General features: G+C 47.6%; 1 protein-coding gene across 1 annotated transcript in view; it reads right to left on the minus strand.

Moving 5' to 3' along the window:
- LOC120945737 (calcium-activated chloride channel regulator 1-like) overlaps positions 1-16,318 on the minus strand; it is a 93,457-nt gene that overhangs the window by 16,826 nt on the left and 60,313 nt on the right. Inside the window, exon 10 of the mRNA XM_040360102.1 lies at positions 1,005-1,226. Coding sequence (XP_040216036.1) covers positions 1,005-1,226 — 222 coding nt within the window. The remainder of the gene's footprint in view (positions 1-1,004; positions 1,227-16,318) is intronic.

A 16,318-nucleotide genomic window follows, 5' to 3' on the forward strand; every position in this document is an offset into this window, starting at 1 on the left:
TTCATCAGTGGACAAAAACGTGCTGCACTTTTTGTTACATTTTCATCACTGTAAAAATGCTGTTGATGAAAACTTTGACGAAAACGTTTTCATTGACGAAATTAACACGGGAAAGAACTACACAAAGAACAACAAGATCTAAGTAAAAATACACATGCCTCTTATATTTAGATATTAAATGTTTATACCGGAGTTCAGCTTTAATGCCGCGTACAGACGGTCGTTTTTTGTGATGAAAAAAAACGACGTTTTTGAAAACGTCATTTAAAATGATCGTGTGTGGGGGAAAACGTTGTTTTATGTCTTCTGAAAAACGACAAAAAAAAATTCGAACATGCTCGAATTTTTTGTGTCGTTTTTCAAAACGTCGTTTTTTACTTCACAGAAATTGACCGTGTGTAGCAAAAAACGACGTTTAAAACAAAGTTTTTACACCCGCGCATGCCCAGAAGCTAGTTATGAAGCGAGCATCAATGGAAAAAAGTGGTGAAACGTAACCTCGCTTTGCTAGAGCATTGTGAAAAAACGATGGTGTGTAGGCAACTTCGTCTTTGAAATTGATGTTTCAAAAACGTCGTTTTATTTCATGATTTAAAACGTCGGTTTTTTTTCATCACAAAAAACGACCGTCTGTACGCGGCATAATGGTAAGTCAAAAACAGAGCTCCAGGCAAGTAGGAAGTGGAATAGCTTTCTTTTTTTAGCAGAAGGTGATATGTCATTTGCTGCCAACCTGGAGCAGTACAGGAGGATGAGACATGTGAGGTAAGTACAAGTGGACAGAAAAGGGAACACTTCTGCACTGGAGGGAATAGCCTGTTAGAGAAAATGAGATTATATTTCTTTGCCACAGCATAGTAGCGTTTTACCTCAGGCAAGATAAAGATTAGCAGTTTTAAGAACTAGGCTAAAAATGTGTTTCTAAATGATATATGACCCTATTTTTTTTACAAGAATTTAATTGTTTAGCAATTTTGATAAATAAGAATAAACAGATGATTTACCTCAGCAGATCCTGGAATCTGAAGCCTGGAAGATTTAGTGGCAGTGTCATGTTTGAAGTCCTTTCCAATGTATAATACTCCCTTTGGATTCTGCAAGTCAATACTGGGCACTGTAGTCTGATAGGTTACCAAGAAAAAGGTTTCATTTCCCACTGTTTTGTCAATAAAAACGGTGCCCTTTAGACAGTCTGATCGTGGGAGTGACGCCCCAGTGCTCTCCAGCTGTGCAAAAGAGATCATTAGAATATATAGTTAGTAACACATTTTCCAATCCAATTTTTAAATCCTGTCGTCAGCTTAATAAAGTCGCTCAATCAGATGCGGTTGCCATTCACAGAATTGTGTATTTTTCAATGAATGCAGGAGTTCTCTGACTGGACTGGGTAGAGTTTTTAACGTCACCATTCTGCATTTCTACCTTGTCCAATGAGAGAACATCTTGCACTCATTGAGAAAAATGCAAATCATTCTGTGAATGGCGCTCTGCTGAACAGGTGACCCCCTATAATTACTATGCAGCAGGACACCTGCTCGGCACCGGACCCAAAAGACAGCAGCAATCACTATAGTAACACTAACTACTAAAGTGATTTCTAGCCTCCACAGGTATGGCATATGCATACTTACATTGGTCCAAGATTGACCAAGGCAACTATGCTTTAAAATCCATACTTAAAATTCAGTTTTAAAAGAAAATGATTGTAGGAATTAAAGTGTTACTAGACCCAGGACCCTGCATTCACTATATCTGGTCTCCCACAGTACACAGAACATGAAACTGCAATTATTTTCATAAATATAAACGGCTAAACACCTTTTCCCGTCATCAGTTATAGCAGTCTTGTGACGTCTATCAGTGTCCAGCCAAGTACTGGTTAAAGCTTGTAGGAGGAGTTTTCTGACTGTCCTATGAGACTGCAATACCTCTAACCCTCTGTCTGGACAGTGCTGATTGGCCCTGTGCTGATCACATGCACTCTCCCAAGAAAAAAAAACCTCTCTAGCAATACACACCAACCTAAGCATACGCAGCCTGACTCCATAGACTATGTTATCAGGAAATTATTAGGGGACAGTAGAAGGAGGGGAGGATCAGAGAAGAGAGGATCAAACAGCCTTTTTACACAATGCAGAGGATTAACCCCTTAGGATCCACAGTGAGTAGAACAAGCATGCTTAGTAACACTTTAAGGAAAAAGTCAGATGTGCTTTACTGAAGTTTGATTCAAGGTTAGAGCTGAAAAACACATTACTAGGGATTAGTGAATCTGTCTGGGTTCGATTTGTGGACAGTTCAAAGGTTGGTAAAGATTGCTTAAGGTTCAAAGGTTGGTAATTTTGGGGCATACCCAATTGAAGTCTTATTATTCAGTTCTGCCCATTTGTAGGGCTAATAAGTGAACTGCTGTCAAACAAAAGACATGGGAAGTCCGGCACTGCGATAGTGGACTTGAAAAAAAAATATTAAAGCAGTGTCTCTCTCTATACAGAATTGTCATCTCTTCCTAATAGTTCCAACACACTGACAATATGGTTTTGCTGTAGCCCACTCGTGGAAAGGGGGTTGGGTTATCTATTTCTTAAAATTATTGGCTCTTTTGACTCAGGTGACCTGGGGTAAAGGTCATCATGCAATGCATTATGGGTTGTGTATTTCTGGTGGCAATCCTGGAAACATTTCGGCCAAAAGTTTGCAATTTTCAAACTTCACAAAACCATGGTAGTAATGAACCCAAATCTTCCATTACATTGGAGTTAAATGTTTAGTGGAGTGCCCAATTACTTAATACACTGAAATTAAGGTGCAGGCCACGTTTACTTAATTTCTCACAACTCCTTGGGGTCCTGGACATGCCCAAAGAGCAGTGGTGAACAGAGACATTCTTTCACCCGTCTGAGTTTGGCATCCCCCTAAAAATGATGGCATCAGTAGGGCAGTAGTGTATTTAGGTTTTGTGCTGCCCTAGGCCTGACTAAACTCATGCACCCCCTAACTTAAATCTGACCCACCCCTTTCGGTCAAGGCCACACCCCTTTCTGTTTAATATCCACTCTGACATTTTCGAGTGGGGACACTAGTTCTGAGGGCCTGGAGGGGGCATATATTTCCTCTCACTTCCTGTTTGGATATGGGGCAAGAAGTGAAGGGAAATCTCTGCAATGGGACAGGGATGGTACAAAATAAAATGACAGGGGCTATAACCCTCCCTCTACTCTATCCAATATGTTGCCTATAGTTCTACTTTAAGCACAAATTTCTGATCATTTTATGGAGAGACTAAGAAGATATAACCATGCTAATAGTGCAGCAGAAAACATATTGCACAGTGAGGAAGGTTTGTGGTCCAGGATGATAGAGGGACAGTCAAAATTAGAAGCAGCGCCCCCACCCCCCACAGTTGCGGAATGCCGATCTCCTGCATACCGGAAACAGTGCAGCCGCTTTATGGGAGCTCCAGACTAATTTGCCTCTTAGCCCTGTCCACCCCATCAGACTGGCACCACACTAAAGCCGTGTACACACGATCTGTTTGTCTGATGAAAACAGACCGACATGTTTTAAATTTTTCCTATGGATAGAAAAACGATAGAAAAATCTGATTGTCTGTGTGGAACTCCATCGGATGAAAATCCACGCATGCTCAGAATCAAGTCAACGCATGCTTGGAAGCATTGAACTTCATTTTTTTTGGCTCGTCGTAGTGTTTTACGTCATCACGTTTTGGGACGATCGGATTTTTGACTGATGGTGTGTAGGCAAGACTGATGAAAGTCAGCTTCATCAGATATCCCATGAAAAAATCCATCGGATTAGATTCCACCAGATATCCGATTGTGTGTAGCGCAAGCCGGCGGGGACTCTTTTCGTTCTGCCCCCCTGCAAAGTGCTGCCCTAGGCCTGGGCCTTGTCAATATGGAAATGGACAGCAGTTGTCATGTGTCAGTTTATTATTTTTTTTATTATTGTTTTACAATTTTATATTTCACAACTTTTTAGCAGCCCTGTTGGGGAAATATGTGAGACAAATGTTACTGGCAAGGAAAAAACAAATTTATTCTATGTTATTTGGTTTGCTGCAATCAAAAAAAGTCACTCTATGGTGGCTCGCCCAAAGTATAATTGATGTAATATATGGATTGCGCTACCTTGGTGGGTGACCTACATCCACCTGATCATGTGTAATTATTAGTAGACATGTGCATTCGTTTTCGTTAGAATGCATTTTCGTCCGAAAATCGTTTTTTTTCGTTTTAACAAACGATAACGAAAGTGCAAGAAACGAAAACCGAAAGATCCGACATAAAAAATGCTTTATTTTCATTTTCGTTGCGGTAAAAATTCGATATAGAGAGATTCGACATTATAGGGAAAAGATTCGACATCATAGAGAAAAGATTCGACATTATAGAGAAAAGATTCGACACTATAGAAATAATAGATCGGACATTACAGAGAATAGATTTCGATTTATGAGAAAATAGATTTGACATTATAGAGAATAGATTCGACATTATTACTAGTCATACAACATTCGAATTCTTGTAGGCAGAATATTCGAACGGAAATGTACGATTCGGCGTAAAGATTCGATGTTCCGTCGAATATGTTTTTGACAATTAGACAGAAACCAACAAAGATTCGACATTCCGGCGAATATTCTTTTGACCATTCGACAGAAATCAAGTATTATTGGATTTTCGGACGAAAGTTATTCCCCAACGAAAAACTAAATAAATCAAAACGATTTTCGGGAGTAACTAAATAAATTTATTTTCCAAACGAAAACGAAAAAACGAAACAAAATATTCCAGTCTGCACATGTCTAATTATTAGCACCTATAAATTTCACCCTGTGCTATTCCACCACAAGTTTTTACTATTAGATGACAATCCACCATAAATCTATATGAAAAAATATTTTTCTCAAAAGAAAAAAACACATAAATATACCATGCACTTGTTAGTGTGTCTAAATAGTGCTCTTTACATTTAAAAAAAACGTGCACTACCCTGCCACGGGTTCACAAAGAATATTGTGTCATAAAACCACAAACAAATGTATATATAATAACAAAAATAGAAAATAATAATAAATATGTGGGAGGGAATTCCTATATGAATCCTCTTCCCTTTAATATAGTGTGAGGCCTTGTACTCACGAGAAGACATGTCCGATGAAACCGGTCCGCGGACCGTTTTCATTGGACATGTCTGCCCGGGGACTTCTGTTCGATGGCTGTACACACCATCGAACAGAAGTCCGCACGTAAACAATACGCGGGGCGTGTCCGCGGTGTCGCCGCGTCGATGATGCGGTGTCGCCGCGACAATGACGCGGCGACGTGAGCGGCCTGTGAGTACGGGGCCTAAGAGTCCCAATGTGGTAGCCAAGTGCTCCTAGGCAATAAATGTTCCTCCTGTGCGGTGTTCAGAAACAACATGATTTCACCACTTCCGTGATTATCCCATCACCAATAAAAATGGCCACTCCCCAGATCCTATTAAAAAAATGCCTTTGGTTCATTCCCAGGAAAACCACTCCTATTATGCGTCACCACAGCTGTCAAATGTCTTGGGTATAATGGTGTGGTCTCTCTTTCTCTATAAAAGCTCACAGAAAAAGAGTGCCCCTCATAGTGTAGTAGGTAAAATTATTTATTTGTTTAAAATACAAAGCATATATTGCACTCACATATTGTTGTGCCTGTATGCCGGCACCAAGCTTCTCCAGCCGTGTATGCAAACGTATGGAAGAAAAAGCGTTCCTCTCTCTTAATCCCCCCGAGCCTTTCTTAAGATCGGCATGTTATCCTTTGGGTATCAGCAGCCTCTACGTGTTTCGCAAATGTGGTGCGTCATCAGGAAGCCTGATGATGCAACACATTTGCGAAACGCATAGAGGCTGCTGATACCCACAGGATAACACACCGATTGTAAGAAAGGCTCGGGGGGATTACGACTCTTTAGAGGGACTGACAGCAGATTCACTACCCTGGACAGTGAATGAATGGGAAGAGCTCTGTGCTGAGTGGCTTCCTGTTCATTTACAAACTGAGGCATAGTAAACATCTATCAGCACTGCAGGGGAAAAGGGGAGAGCAAGGGAGCACACAGGGGGCCTTGTGATCATACAGCAGTTATTTATGGGTCTTACCTAGCTGACATTGTACAGGAGCCACCGCTGCAGCATTTTTGTCCCCTTTTCTGTTTCTCCACCCCCCTCACCATGTGCAGCTTCCCCACCTTCCCCCTCATCTTGTGCACCCTGTGATACTCCCCCCACCTTGTCCTCCTTCCACCTCACCTTGTGCGCTTCACCTCCCCCACCTTGTGCAGCTTCCCCCATGTCCCTCCTTGTGCACCTCCCCCCACCTTGTCCTCCTCTATTCCCCCTCACCTTGAGCAGGTCCCTCTTATCCCTCACCTGTTACAGCTTCCTCATCCTCCCCCTGATCTTGTGCACAGCATGTGCAGCTTCCCCCTTACCCTCCTCATTGTGCACCCCCTTTACCCTGTGCAGCTTTCTTTCCCCAGGTTGCGGGTCATAAGCTCTGGATTCCCAACGAGCTGATCTCCCTGGGCAGTGGATTCCTCCTTGAGGTCCGGATCCCTTTGGCAAAACTGAATCTATATCACTCCCCCAGCTGGGTCCGGATTCTGGACCCCCTGCCCTGTGAGGGCTCACATAGAACAGCCAGGCCAGGCTGAATCCCTGGCCGGGGTCAGAATCCCGGATCCCCCCTGTGATCAGCATCAAGGCAGACTCACTGTGACACCGAACAGCCGGTGGTGTGTGAATTTGGTGGCTCTCTGCAAATGCAGCTGCCAGTTCAGAACAGTCTGTGACAGAATCAATCCAGTTCAATCCAACCTCCTATAGCCAGACAAGCTAGCGTTAGCTGCATTCATCCAGCTTTCTCAATTTGGCTCCTGGGGCCAGCAGCGTCCCTCTCAAGTTGTCACCCGGGGCACACCACCCCCCCTAATTTTGGCCCTGCCAAGGAGTGTAAGTTTATCTACTTCCATCCCTCAGCAGCTCAGGAAGCCCCACCTGATGAGACCATCCATTGTCAGAATTGGTGTGCAGGCAGCCAGGCCGGAGCCAGATGGCATGCAGTTTCTCTAGAAGATCCAGCTTTGGTGTTCCCCCATGATTGCTACCAGAGTACTCCATTTCCAGTGTGGTGGCCCTTTGTCCACGGGTCGGGTCCTGCATTACAAGAGCTAATTTGGACTTCACTGTGAGGGATACTGTTTATGAGGATAAGTGCATGTAGCTGTAATCTGAACTGTTTTACTGAAGCAGTGATTCTCAGTTTAACTCTTTGCTGTAAAAACTTCATATAGAGACTATGCTACCCTGCCTAAGTAGTACAGACAATGCGGTGAAGAGTCCATGTTTGTGCAGCTTTCATAATCAGATTCTGCAGTGTAGGATTTTTTTGCCATCCTGATCCTTGTATTATTGCTTCCAACTTTAGTAAACTGCACGTTACAGTTACTCCCTGTCTAATCCATACTTGCCAACAGTCCTGATTTTCTCGGGACAATCCCGATTTTGGGACCCTCATCCTGATTGGAGCTTGCCCCGATTAAAGTCCTGGGATTTTGCCTTTCCCCCCAGAAAATCGGGAATATTTTAGGCAAAAACAGGCAGTGGGATACAAAAATATGGCCGCCACGAGGACTATTTCCCCTGTGTTCAGTGGAGAGGCGAGGGGCAGCCAATCAGCTTCTCTCTTCAGTGTACAAGTAGACAATTCTCTTGTACACTGAAGCCGATTGGTTGCACGGATCAGAGGCTCCATTGATGGCGACACTGATGTAAAGAGGGCTCCGCTGATGCCGTCACTGTTGTAAGGTGGGCTCTGCTGATGCCGACACTGATGTAAGGAGGGCTCCACTGATGGCAACACTGATGTAAGGACGGACTCTGCTGGGGGCACCTGATGTAAAGACGGACTCTGCTTGGGGCACCTGATGTAAGGATGGACCCTGCTGGGGGCACCTGATATAAGGATGGACTCTGCTGGGGGCACCTGATGCAAGGATGGACTCTGTTGGATCCACCTGATGTAAGGACAGACTCTGCTGGGGGCACCTGATGGCATGCTACACGCTCAGGGCTTCCACTGATTCTGCATTATGGTGAGTTGAATGATTTAATTTTATATTGCAATTTTATAATAGAAATAATGCGCTTCAATCATCCTGACACCATAATAACCATTGTGTCGGGATGATTGAAGCGCTAACATCATCCCTCTGCCTCTCCCATTTAAGCCACGCCCAATATTTTGCTTAAACCGTGCCCTTTCTCTTCCGTTCATGGACGGACACAGCAGCCTTTGACCTTAGGGTTATATCCACTTCCTTCCAGGAGAGTTAGGCAGAAAAAAAGCACTTTAAGTGTTAAAAACACTTTGCTCAGTACAGCTCCTCCCAGGGGGCGTGGTCCTCCGGGTATAACCCACACTCTGCCTCAGCAGCTCCAGTTTTTTCCTGCCTAATTGTCAGGAGAGGACATGGCCTTCTGGAGTCCCTGTACTCTGGATTTTTTTTTACGATTTTTTCGCTTTTATTTGTTTTGTTCCTGCATTTTTGAATCCTGTGATTCTTCTATCAACTGCCGACTGGGTGACAGGCTGGGTCTTGACTCCTGTAGTCCCCCCATGTTCAGCTATCGAGCGTGTGCCGGCCCTCAGCTCAGCTCTGGGTCGTCCACGACAGGCCCCATTGCTCCAGGGGCGGCCAGGGAACTTCGGTTCTAGGGCGCACATATGACCGGTCTCTATGGCCTTGTCACAGTGTGTCTGGCCGACAGCCATGCCGTTTAGCAGACGTTGGTTCTGTCCGGGATACCTCCAGCCGGTGGTCGCAGGACGGGTAAGTAGTGGCCCCTTGCCCTGGCAAGGTGGTGTGGCTGGTGTTTTCCCTGGGGGGGTCGACTGAGGGTCTGCCCTGCTTTCCTCTCTCCCTTTCCTCTCCCTCCTTTCCCATACTGGGTAGCGGCTGTGAGGGGGGGCCTCCTGGGATATTTTTATTGCCACCGGGGACCGTGTGTTGCGGGGGGCTGTGATTTTTACATTGGGGGTGCTGTTGTGTGTGCTGCTCTGTGTTGTGTGCGTCACTGGGGTTTTTAAACTGCGCAGTGGCCGCCATTTTACCACGGTCGCATTTTTACACGGTCGCCGGCCATTTTCTTGTAGCCCGCATGGGGCTTTTTACCTTAGAGGGCGGCCATTTAAAAAAAAGTCTTGGCCTCTTGTGCCTGAAATAGCGCTGAAAAAGACCGTGAATCATCCCTGAGGGACAGACGCAGCGCAGCCAGCACTTTTTAGCACACCTCAGTGTTTCAGCTCACACTGCAACAGGGTGGAGTGGTGAATTCCCTGGGGGCCTCTGCCTTCTGTTTTTTGCAGCCGGGAGGTGACCGGTGGGTTGTTCTGCCTTGCAGTGCTGGGTGACACAGCGGTGGGTCATCATGGAGCCTGAACCTGGTGCCTCTGCCCCAACAATGCCTGAGTTAACCCTTAATGCCCCTGCCCCTGCCGCATCTGTTGAGGCAATGTCGGCTGTCCTTGAGGCGTTTCTCGCCAGGTTTGAGGTGACAAGTGGCCAGAAGTGGGGTAAAAAGCGCCCCCTCCCTGAGCCTGCTTCTGGGGATGTCTCTGACACAGAATCAGGCCCTGCTATTGCATCTGGCTTTGGTTGTGTCATGTCAGATGATGCAGGCTTAACCCACGCGGACAGTGAGGATGACCCTGCTTCAGGGTCGGTGAATGATAAGGAATTTGTTGGAGCTCTTATCTCTGCGGTGCGGAATACTCAGAAACTTGAGGATGTGGCGGAGGCATCGGATGTGCCGGTCCCTTTTGGGTTCCGTAAGCCACCCGCACCGCTAAGGTGTTTCCTTGTATTCCATATTTGGACAAATTGTTATACAAGGAATGGGATACGCCGCAAAAAGTTTTTACTGTTCCTAAATACTTTGCGACTCGCTATCCCTTTGAGGAGGACTTTTTTTAAAAAGTGGACCTCTCCTCTATCAGTGGACCCTCCCGTGTCCAGACTGAGCAAATCCACCACGATGCCTGTGAAGGGGGCTCCCGCGTTTAAGGACCCCGCAGATAGGTGAGTGGAGGCTGTGGCCCGCTCCATGTTCACAGTAGTGGGTTTGGCTGTGAGACCGGTTTTGGCCGGGACTCTGGTGTCGCAGACACTGACCGATCGGCCAAAGTTTTTGCTACAGGAGCTGGAGGTGCAGGATGCTTCCGAGACCTGTAAGGACCTGGCTGAACAGTTGGTTCAAGGTCTGAAGTTTGTCTGTGAGTCGGCCTTGGATACGCTTCCCTTGCTTTCCAGGGCCTCCGCCTATGCAGTGGTACTGCGCCGCCTTGTGTGGCTGAAATGCTGGTCTGCGGACCAGTCCTCAAAGAAGGCCTTGGTGGATTTACCCTTTAAGGGTGAATGGCTTTTTGGGGCATCCCTGGATGACATCATTAAGGATGCCACAGGTGGTAAGAGCACGCTGCTCCCACAGTCTGGAAAGGGCAAGGAGCCTCGCCGCAAGCAAGGGCCCTCCTTTACTGCCCCCAAGCATTTTTTTTGTGCGCCCAGTGCGGCGGGAAAAAGTTTGCAAGGTGCTAAGGCCCCCGCTGCAGGGCAGAAGCGCACCTGGTACCGCAAGCCCAACAAGCCTGCGGACAAGCCTACTTCTGCATGAAGGTCTGCCCCCGCCCGTGTCTCGGGTGGGGGGCCGGCTTCGCGAATTCGCGGCTCGGTGGAGGTCTCTTCTTTCCGACCGTTGGGTTTGCAAAGTAGTTTCCTCGGGAAGATAGAGTTTCTCTCTTGTCCACCAAACAGATTTTTTCCTTCCAACCTCCAGCTTCCTCCGGATCCCCGAAAAGCTCTGTCAGGGGCTGTCCAAGATCTACTGGGCAGGGGAGTGATTGTACCAGTTTCCTCGATGGAACGGTTTCAGGGGTTTTACTCCAATCTTTTTGTAGTCCCCAAGAAGGAAGGGGTCCGTCCAATCCTGGACCTGAAGGCCCTCAATTGTTTTGTCAAGGTGCAAAAGTTCAGGATGGAGTCGATTCGCTCAGTAATAGCAGCGCTCCATCAGGGGGACTTTATGGCGTCCTTGGATATCATGGACGCGTACCTGCATGTTCCCATATGCACAAGGCACCAGAGGTTTCTGCGCATTGCGGTCGGGGAGGACCACTTTCAATTCGTGGCCCTCCCATTCGGCTTGGCATCGGCACCGCAAGTTTTCACCAAGGTGCTCTCCCCGATCCTAGCCCTGCTGAGGCAGCGAGGGATCGCTATCGTGGGATACCTGGACGACCTTCTCCTGCGAGCTTCCTCATGCTCAGAATTAGAAGAGGACGTGTCTATCACGTGTCAGACTCTCCGAGAGTTCACCTGGCTTCTGAATATCCAGAAGTCAGTGTTGGTTCCGTCTCTGCGACTGGAATACCTGGGACTAGTCCTGGATTCCGCGGAGGTTAGAGTTTTCCTCCCAACGGAGAAACTTCAGACTCTGCGATCTGCAGTGCAGCAGTTGTCGACCCAGAAGTGGTCATCTCTTCGATTCTGCATGAGGGTTCTGGGTCTGATGGTGGCCTCTTTTGAGGCGGTTCCGTATGCCCAATTCCACACCCGGGAGCTACAGAAGGAAATTCTGTCACGTTGGGACAAGCTCCCGTCATCTCTGGATTACCAGATTCAGTTGAGCCCTCTGGTCAAGTCTTCCCTGGTGTGGTGGCTGACGTCTCCGGTGCTTCGGACCGGGAAGTCGTTTCTGCCGTGCCATTGGACAGTGGTCATGACGGATGCCAGCCTCTCTGGCTGGGGGGGCATTTGGGGCACCCAGTCAGCCCAGGGGCGCTGGAGTCCCGCCTGCCAATCAATATACTGGAGCTCCGAGCAATCAAGCTGTGCCTTGCCAGGTGGTCCCTGGATCTGCTCACGGAGCTCGGCTGCAGCGATGGAAGTCGCACACATCCTTCGGTGGGCCGAAAGGTTCGTTTCGGCTCTATCGGCTGTGTACATTCCGGGGGTACAGAATTGGCAAGCCGACTACCTAAGTCGGCTTGCCAATTAGACATTAGACCAAGGAGAGTGGTCACTCCACCCGGAGGTGTTTCAGAGTCTGTGCCGAAAATGGGGCACTCGGTTCGTGGCCAGGTCAAAAGACCCGCGGGCGGACACGTCAGACGCGTTGGTGGCACCTTGGGGTTACTATTGCCTAATTTACGCCTTCCCTCCTCTGAAGCTTCTTCCTCGCCTGCTGCACAGAGTGGAAGCCGAAGGGATTCCAACAATCCTGCTTGCCCCAGACTGGCCTACGCGGACCTGGTGCATCTGGTGGCAGATGCCCCCTGGCGTCTACCCCTGAGAGAAGATCTTCTGTCGCAGGGTCTGATCTTCCACCCTGCTTTACAGTTGCTGGCTTTAACGGCGTGGCTGTTGAGAGCCAGGTGTTGAAGGACCGGGGCCTATCTGGCTCGGTGGTTTCTACCATGCTGCGTGCAAGGATGTCTACTTCACGGAGGATTTACCATCGTATGTGGAAGGCCTACATCTCTATGTGTGAAGAGATGAAATGGCACCCCCGTACATATGTGGTGTCCCCGATTCTGCTGTTCTTACAGCGTGGAGTGGATCAGGCTCTCGCCTTGAGTACGGTTAAGAGTCAGATTTCGGCTCTAGCTGTTTACTTTCAGCGACCCTTGGCAGCGCACTCCTTGGTGCGTACGTTTGTGCAGGGGGTCCGGCATGTGGCCCCTCCTGTGCGCCCTCCACTGTCCCCATGGGACTTAAATTTGGTCCTTTCGGTACTTCAGGGCGCTCCCTTTGAGGACATTCGGAAGATCCCTTTGTTGACTTTGTCACAAAAGGTGGTTTTTCTAGTAGCAATTACATCAATCAGACGGGTGTCTGAACTGGCGGCCTTGTCCTGCAAGGCTCCCTACTTGGTCATCCATGAGGATAAGGTGGTGCTGCGGCCGCAGCTTTTTTTTTTTCCCCAAAGGTCTTTTTTTTTTCCCCAAAGGTCGTTTCGGCTTTTCACATTAATGAGGACATTGTGTTGCCATCCTTATGCCGAAGAACCCGAAGGAGGCCACTTTGCATTCCCTGGATGTGGTTTGGGCCCTACGAGTGTACTTATCGTCTACGGCTCCGTTCCGGAAGTCGGACTCACTGTTCGTGTCGGTGAATGGTCCTAAAAAAGGTCTGGCAGTTTCGTCGGCCACCATTTCTAGGTGGATCAGACAGGTTGTGCTTCAGGCCTATGCCCTGAAGAGGCGGGCGCCTCCTTTTCGGGTCACGGCGCATTCGACCAGGGCGATCTGTGCCTCTTTTGCTTCCCGGCATCAAGCCTCTGTGTTACAGGTGTGTAAGGCAACGACCTGGTCGTCAGTCCACACTTTTTTGTTACAGGCGGCAGTTTAAGGTTGGAGTTCCTCTGTTGAGTAACTCTGGTTTTGTTTGGGGTGTAGCTTGGTTTGCTGTGTTATTTTCCCACCCCTCAAATTTTTTGGCACTGCTTGGGGACGTCCCTAAGGTCAAAGGCTGCTGTGTCCGTCCATGAACGGAAGAGAAAATAGGATTTTTGTACTCACCGTAAAATCCATTTCTCTGAGTTCATGGACAGACACAGCACCCACCCCTCATTTGTTTGTATTGCTTGTTACGAACTGGAGCTGCTGAGGCAGAGTGTGGGTTATACTGGGGGACCACGCCCCTTGGAAGGAGCTGTACTGAGCAAAGTGTTTTTAACACTTAAAGTGCTTTTTTTCTGCCTAACTCTCCTGGAAGGAAGTGGATATAACCCTAAGGTCAAAGGCTGCTGTGTCCGTCCATGAACTCAGAGAAATGGATTTTACGGTGAGTACAAAAATACAATTTTTTCTGCCACGTACAGCCCCCTAACTATAATAAGTCTCCACCTACAAAAAATGTACAATGTTGTCAACTATCCTAATCATTTCATCAGTTACATATTCTGTTAAAAATGCATACAGAAAATAAATTATAACGCATGTTATGTGCATGACTGGAAACAATTTCCATTCATGACTCATTATTTTGTGTTGTATCCTTCTTCACAGCATGAGGAAAGAATTCATACATTTTAATTCAATAACTTGTCTTATGCACTTAAAGGAACACTAAAGGTTTGTTTTTTATTAGATCAATTGATTGCTGTAAGCTAGAGCATTTAACCACTTCCCGACCCCCGCATGTACATATACGTCCACAATATGGCACGTACAGGCACATGGGCGTACAGGTACGTCCCCGCCTTACCTGGGTTCGGGGGTCCGATCGGGACCCCCTCCGGTACATGCGAGGGCCGGGAACGGTGTACGGGAGGTCCGGGAGGAGGGGGCGGCTATTGGTTTCCAGCCGTCCCCTCTCGATCTCCGTCAGCGAATGAGCTTCCAGCTGAGCCCTCCCTGCCTGTGTAACTGTAAACACAGGCAGGGAGGAAGTGACGTTTTCTCCCCTCTGGCGGTCTTTTCGTCCGGTTCCAGAGGAGAGAAGACGTCAGTACTGTGAGTTGCACCAACAGCACACTGACACAGCACACATAGGCACATAACCCCCCCCGATCACCCCCCCAGCACCCCCAGATCACCCCCTGTCACAGTGTCACTGATTGCAGTGATCATTTATTTTCTGATCACTGCTTTTAGTGTCAGTGTGACAGAAAAAAGTGTCAGGGCAGTTAGGTTTAGGCCCCTTTAGGTCCAGGGTAGCCCCCTACCCCCCCCCAATAAAGGTTTAACCCCTGATTGCCCCTAAAGTTAACCCTTTCACCCCTATTGCCAGTGTCACTAAGCGATCGGTTTCTGATCGCTGTATTAGTGTCACTGTTGCCGCTAGGCAGTTAGTTTTTTTTGAGGTTCGCCACCAGGTTTATATAGCGTTAGGTACCCCCATAAATAAAGGTTTTAACCCCTGATTGCCCCTAGAGTTAACCCTTTCACCCCTATTGCCAGTGTCACTAAGCGATCGGTTTCTGATCGCTGTATTAGTGTCACTGTTGCCGCTAGGCAGTTAGTTTTTTTTGAGGTTCGCCGCCAGGTTTATATAGCGTTAGGTACCCCCATAAATAAAGGTTTTAACCCCTGATTGCCCCTAGAGTTAACCCTTTCACCCCTATTGCCAGTGTCACTAAGCGATCGGTTTCTGATCGCTGTATTAGTGTCACTGTTGCCGCTAGGCAGTTAGTTTTTTTTGAGGTTCGCCGCCAGGTTTATATAGCGTTAGGTACCCCCATAAATAAAGGTTTTAACCCCTGATTGCCCCTAGAGTTAACCCTTTCACCACTGATCACTGTATAAGTGTCACTGGTGACGTGGTTAGCCAGTTAGTTATTTAGTTATTTTAGGTTCGCCACCAGGTTTTTAGAAAGCGTTAGGTACCCCCATATATTACCGAATAAATGTTTTAACCCCCTGATTGCCCCCTAGTTAACCCTTTCACCAGTGATCACCGTATAAGTGTTACGGTTGACGCTGGTTGGTTAGTTTGCTGTTTATAGCATCAGAGCACCCGCCGTATATAACCCAATAGGTTTAACCCCCTGATCACCCGGCGGGTGATATAAATTTAATTTTAGCGCCAGTCAGGGTCTGCGTCGCCCCAGGCAGCGTTGGGTTAGAGCCAGTACCGCTTACACCCACTCGCTAAGCATACACCCCCCTTAGTGGTATAGGATCTGAACGGATCGATACCTGATCTGATCAGATCTATACTAGCGTAGTTTAGGGTACCCAAAAACGCATTGTTAGCGGAATCAGCCCAGATACCCGCTAGCACCTGCGTTTTCCCCCTCTGCCCAGCCCAACCCACCCAAGTGCAGTATCGATCGATCACTGTCACTTACAAAACACAAGACACATAACTGCAGCGTTCGCAGAGACAGGCCTGATCCCTGCGATCGCTTACAGTTTTTTTTGAAGCGTTTTCTACATTTGCTTTTCTATAGTCAGGTGCTTTTTTTACCTGTGAATCCTTACCATTGTACCACTAAATTTAGAGTCCAAAATGGCAAACCGAAGGTACAATGATAAGCAGGCCTTGGAGTTCATGTGCATGTCAGATAGTGAAGAGGAGGAGGTCACGCATCTGACAGATTCTGGCTCAGAATATGAACCCATTTACGACAGCGGCTCCATGTCAGATAGCTCGCACGACGAAGTTGAGGTCCCTGCTAAGGCCAGGCGTACCCGATCCCATTCTGATGTTGTTGAGCAGCAAGAACCGCAGGACCCTCGTATGGAGCAGAGATCCA

Source organism: Rana temporaria, chromosome 7 (genome assembly GCF_905171775.1).
Source record: "Rana temporaria chromosome 7, aRanTem1.1, whole genome shotgun sequence".
Classification (NCBI taxonomy): Eukaryota; Metazoa; Chordata; class Amphibia; order Anura; family Ranidae; genus Rana; species Rana temporaria.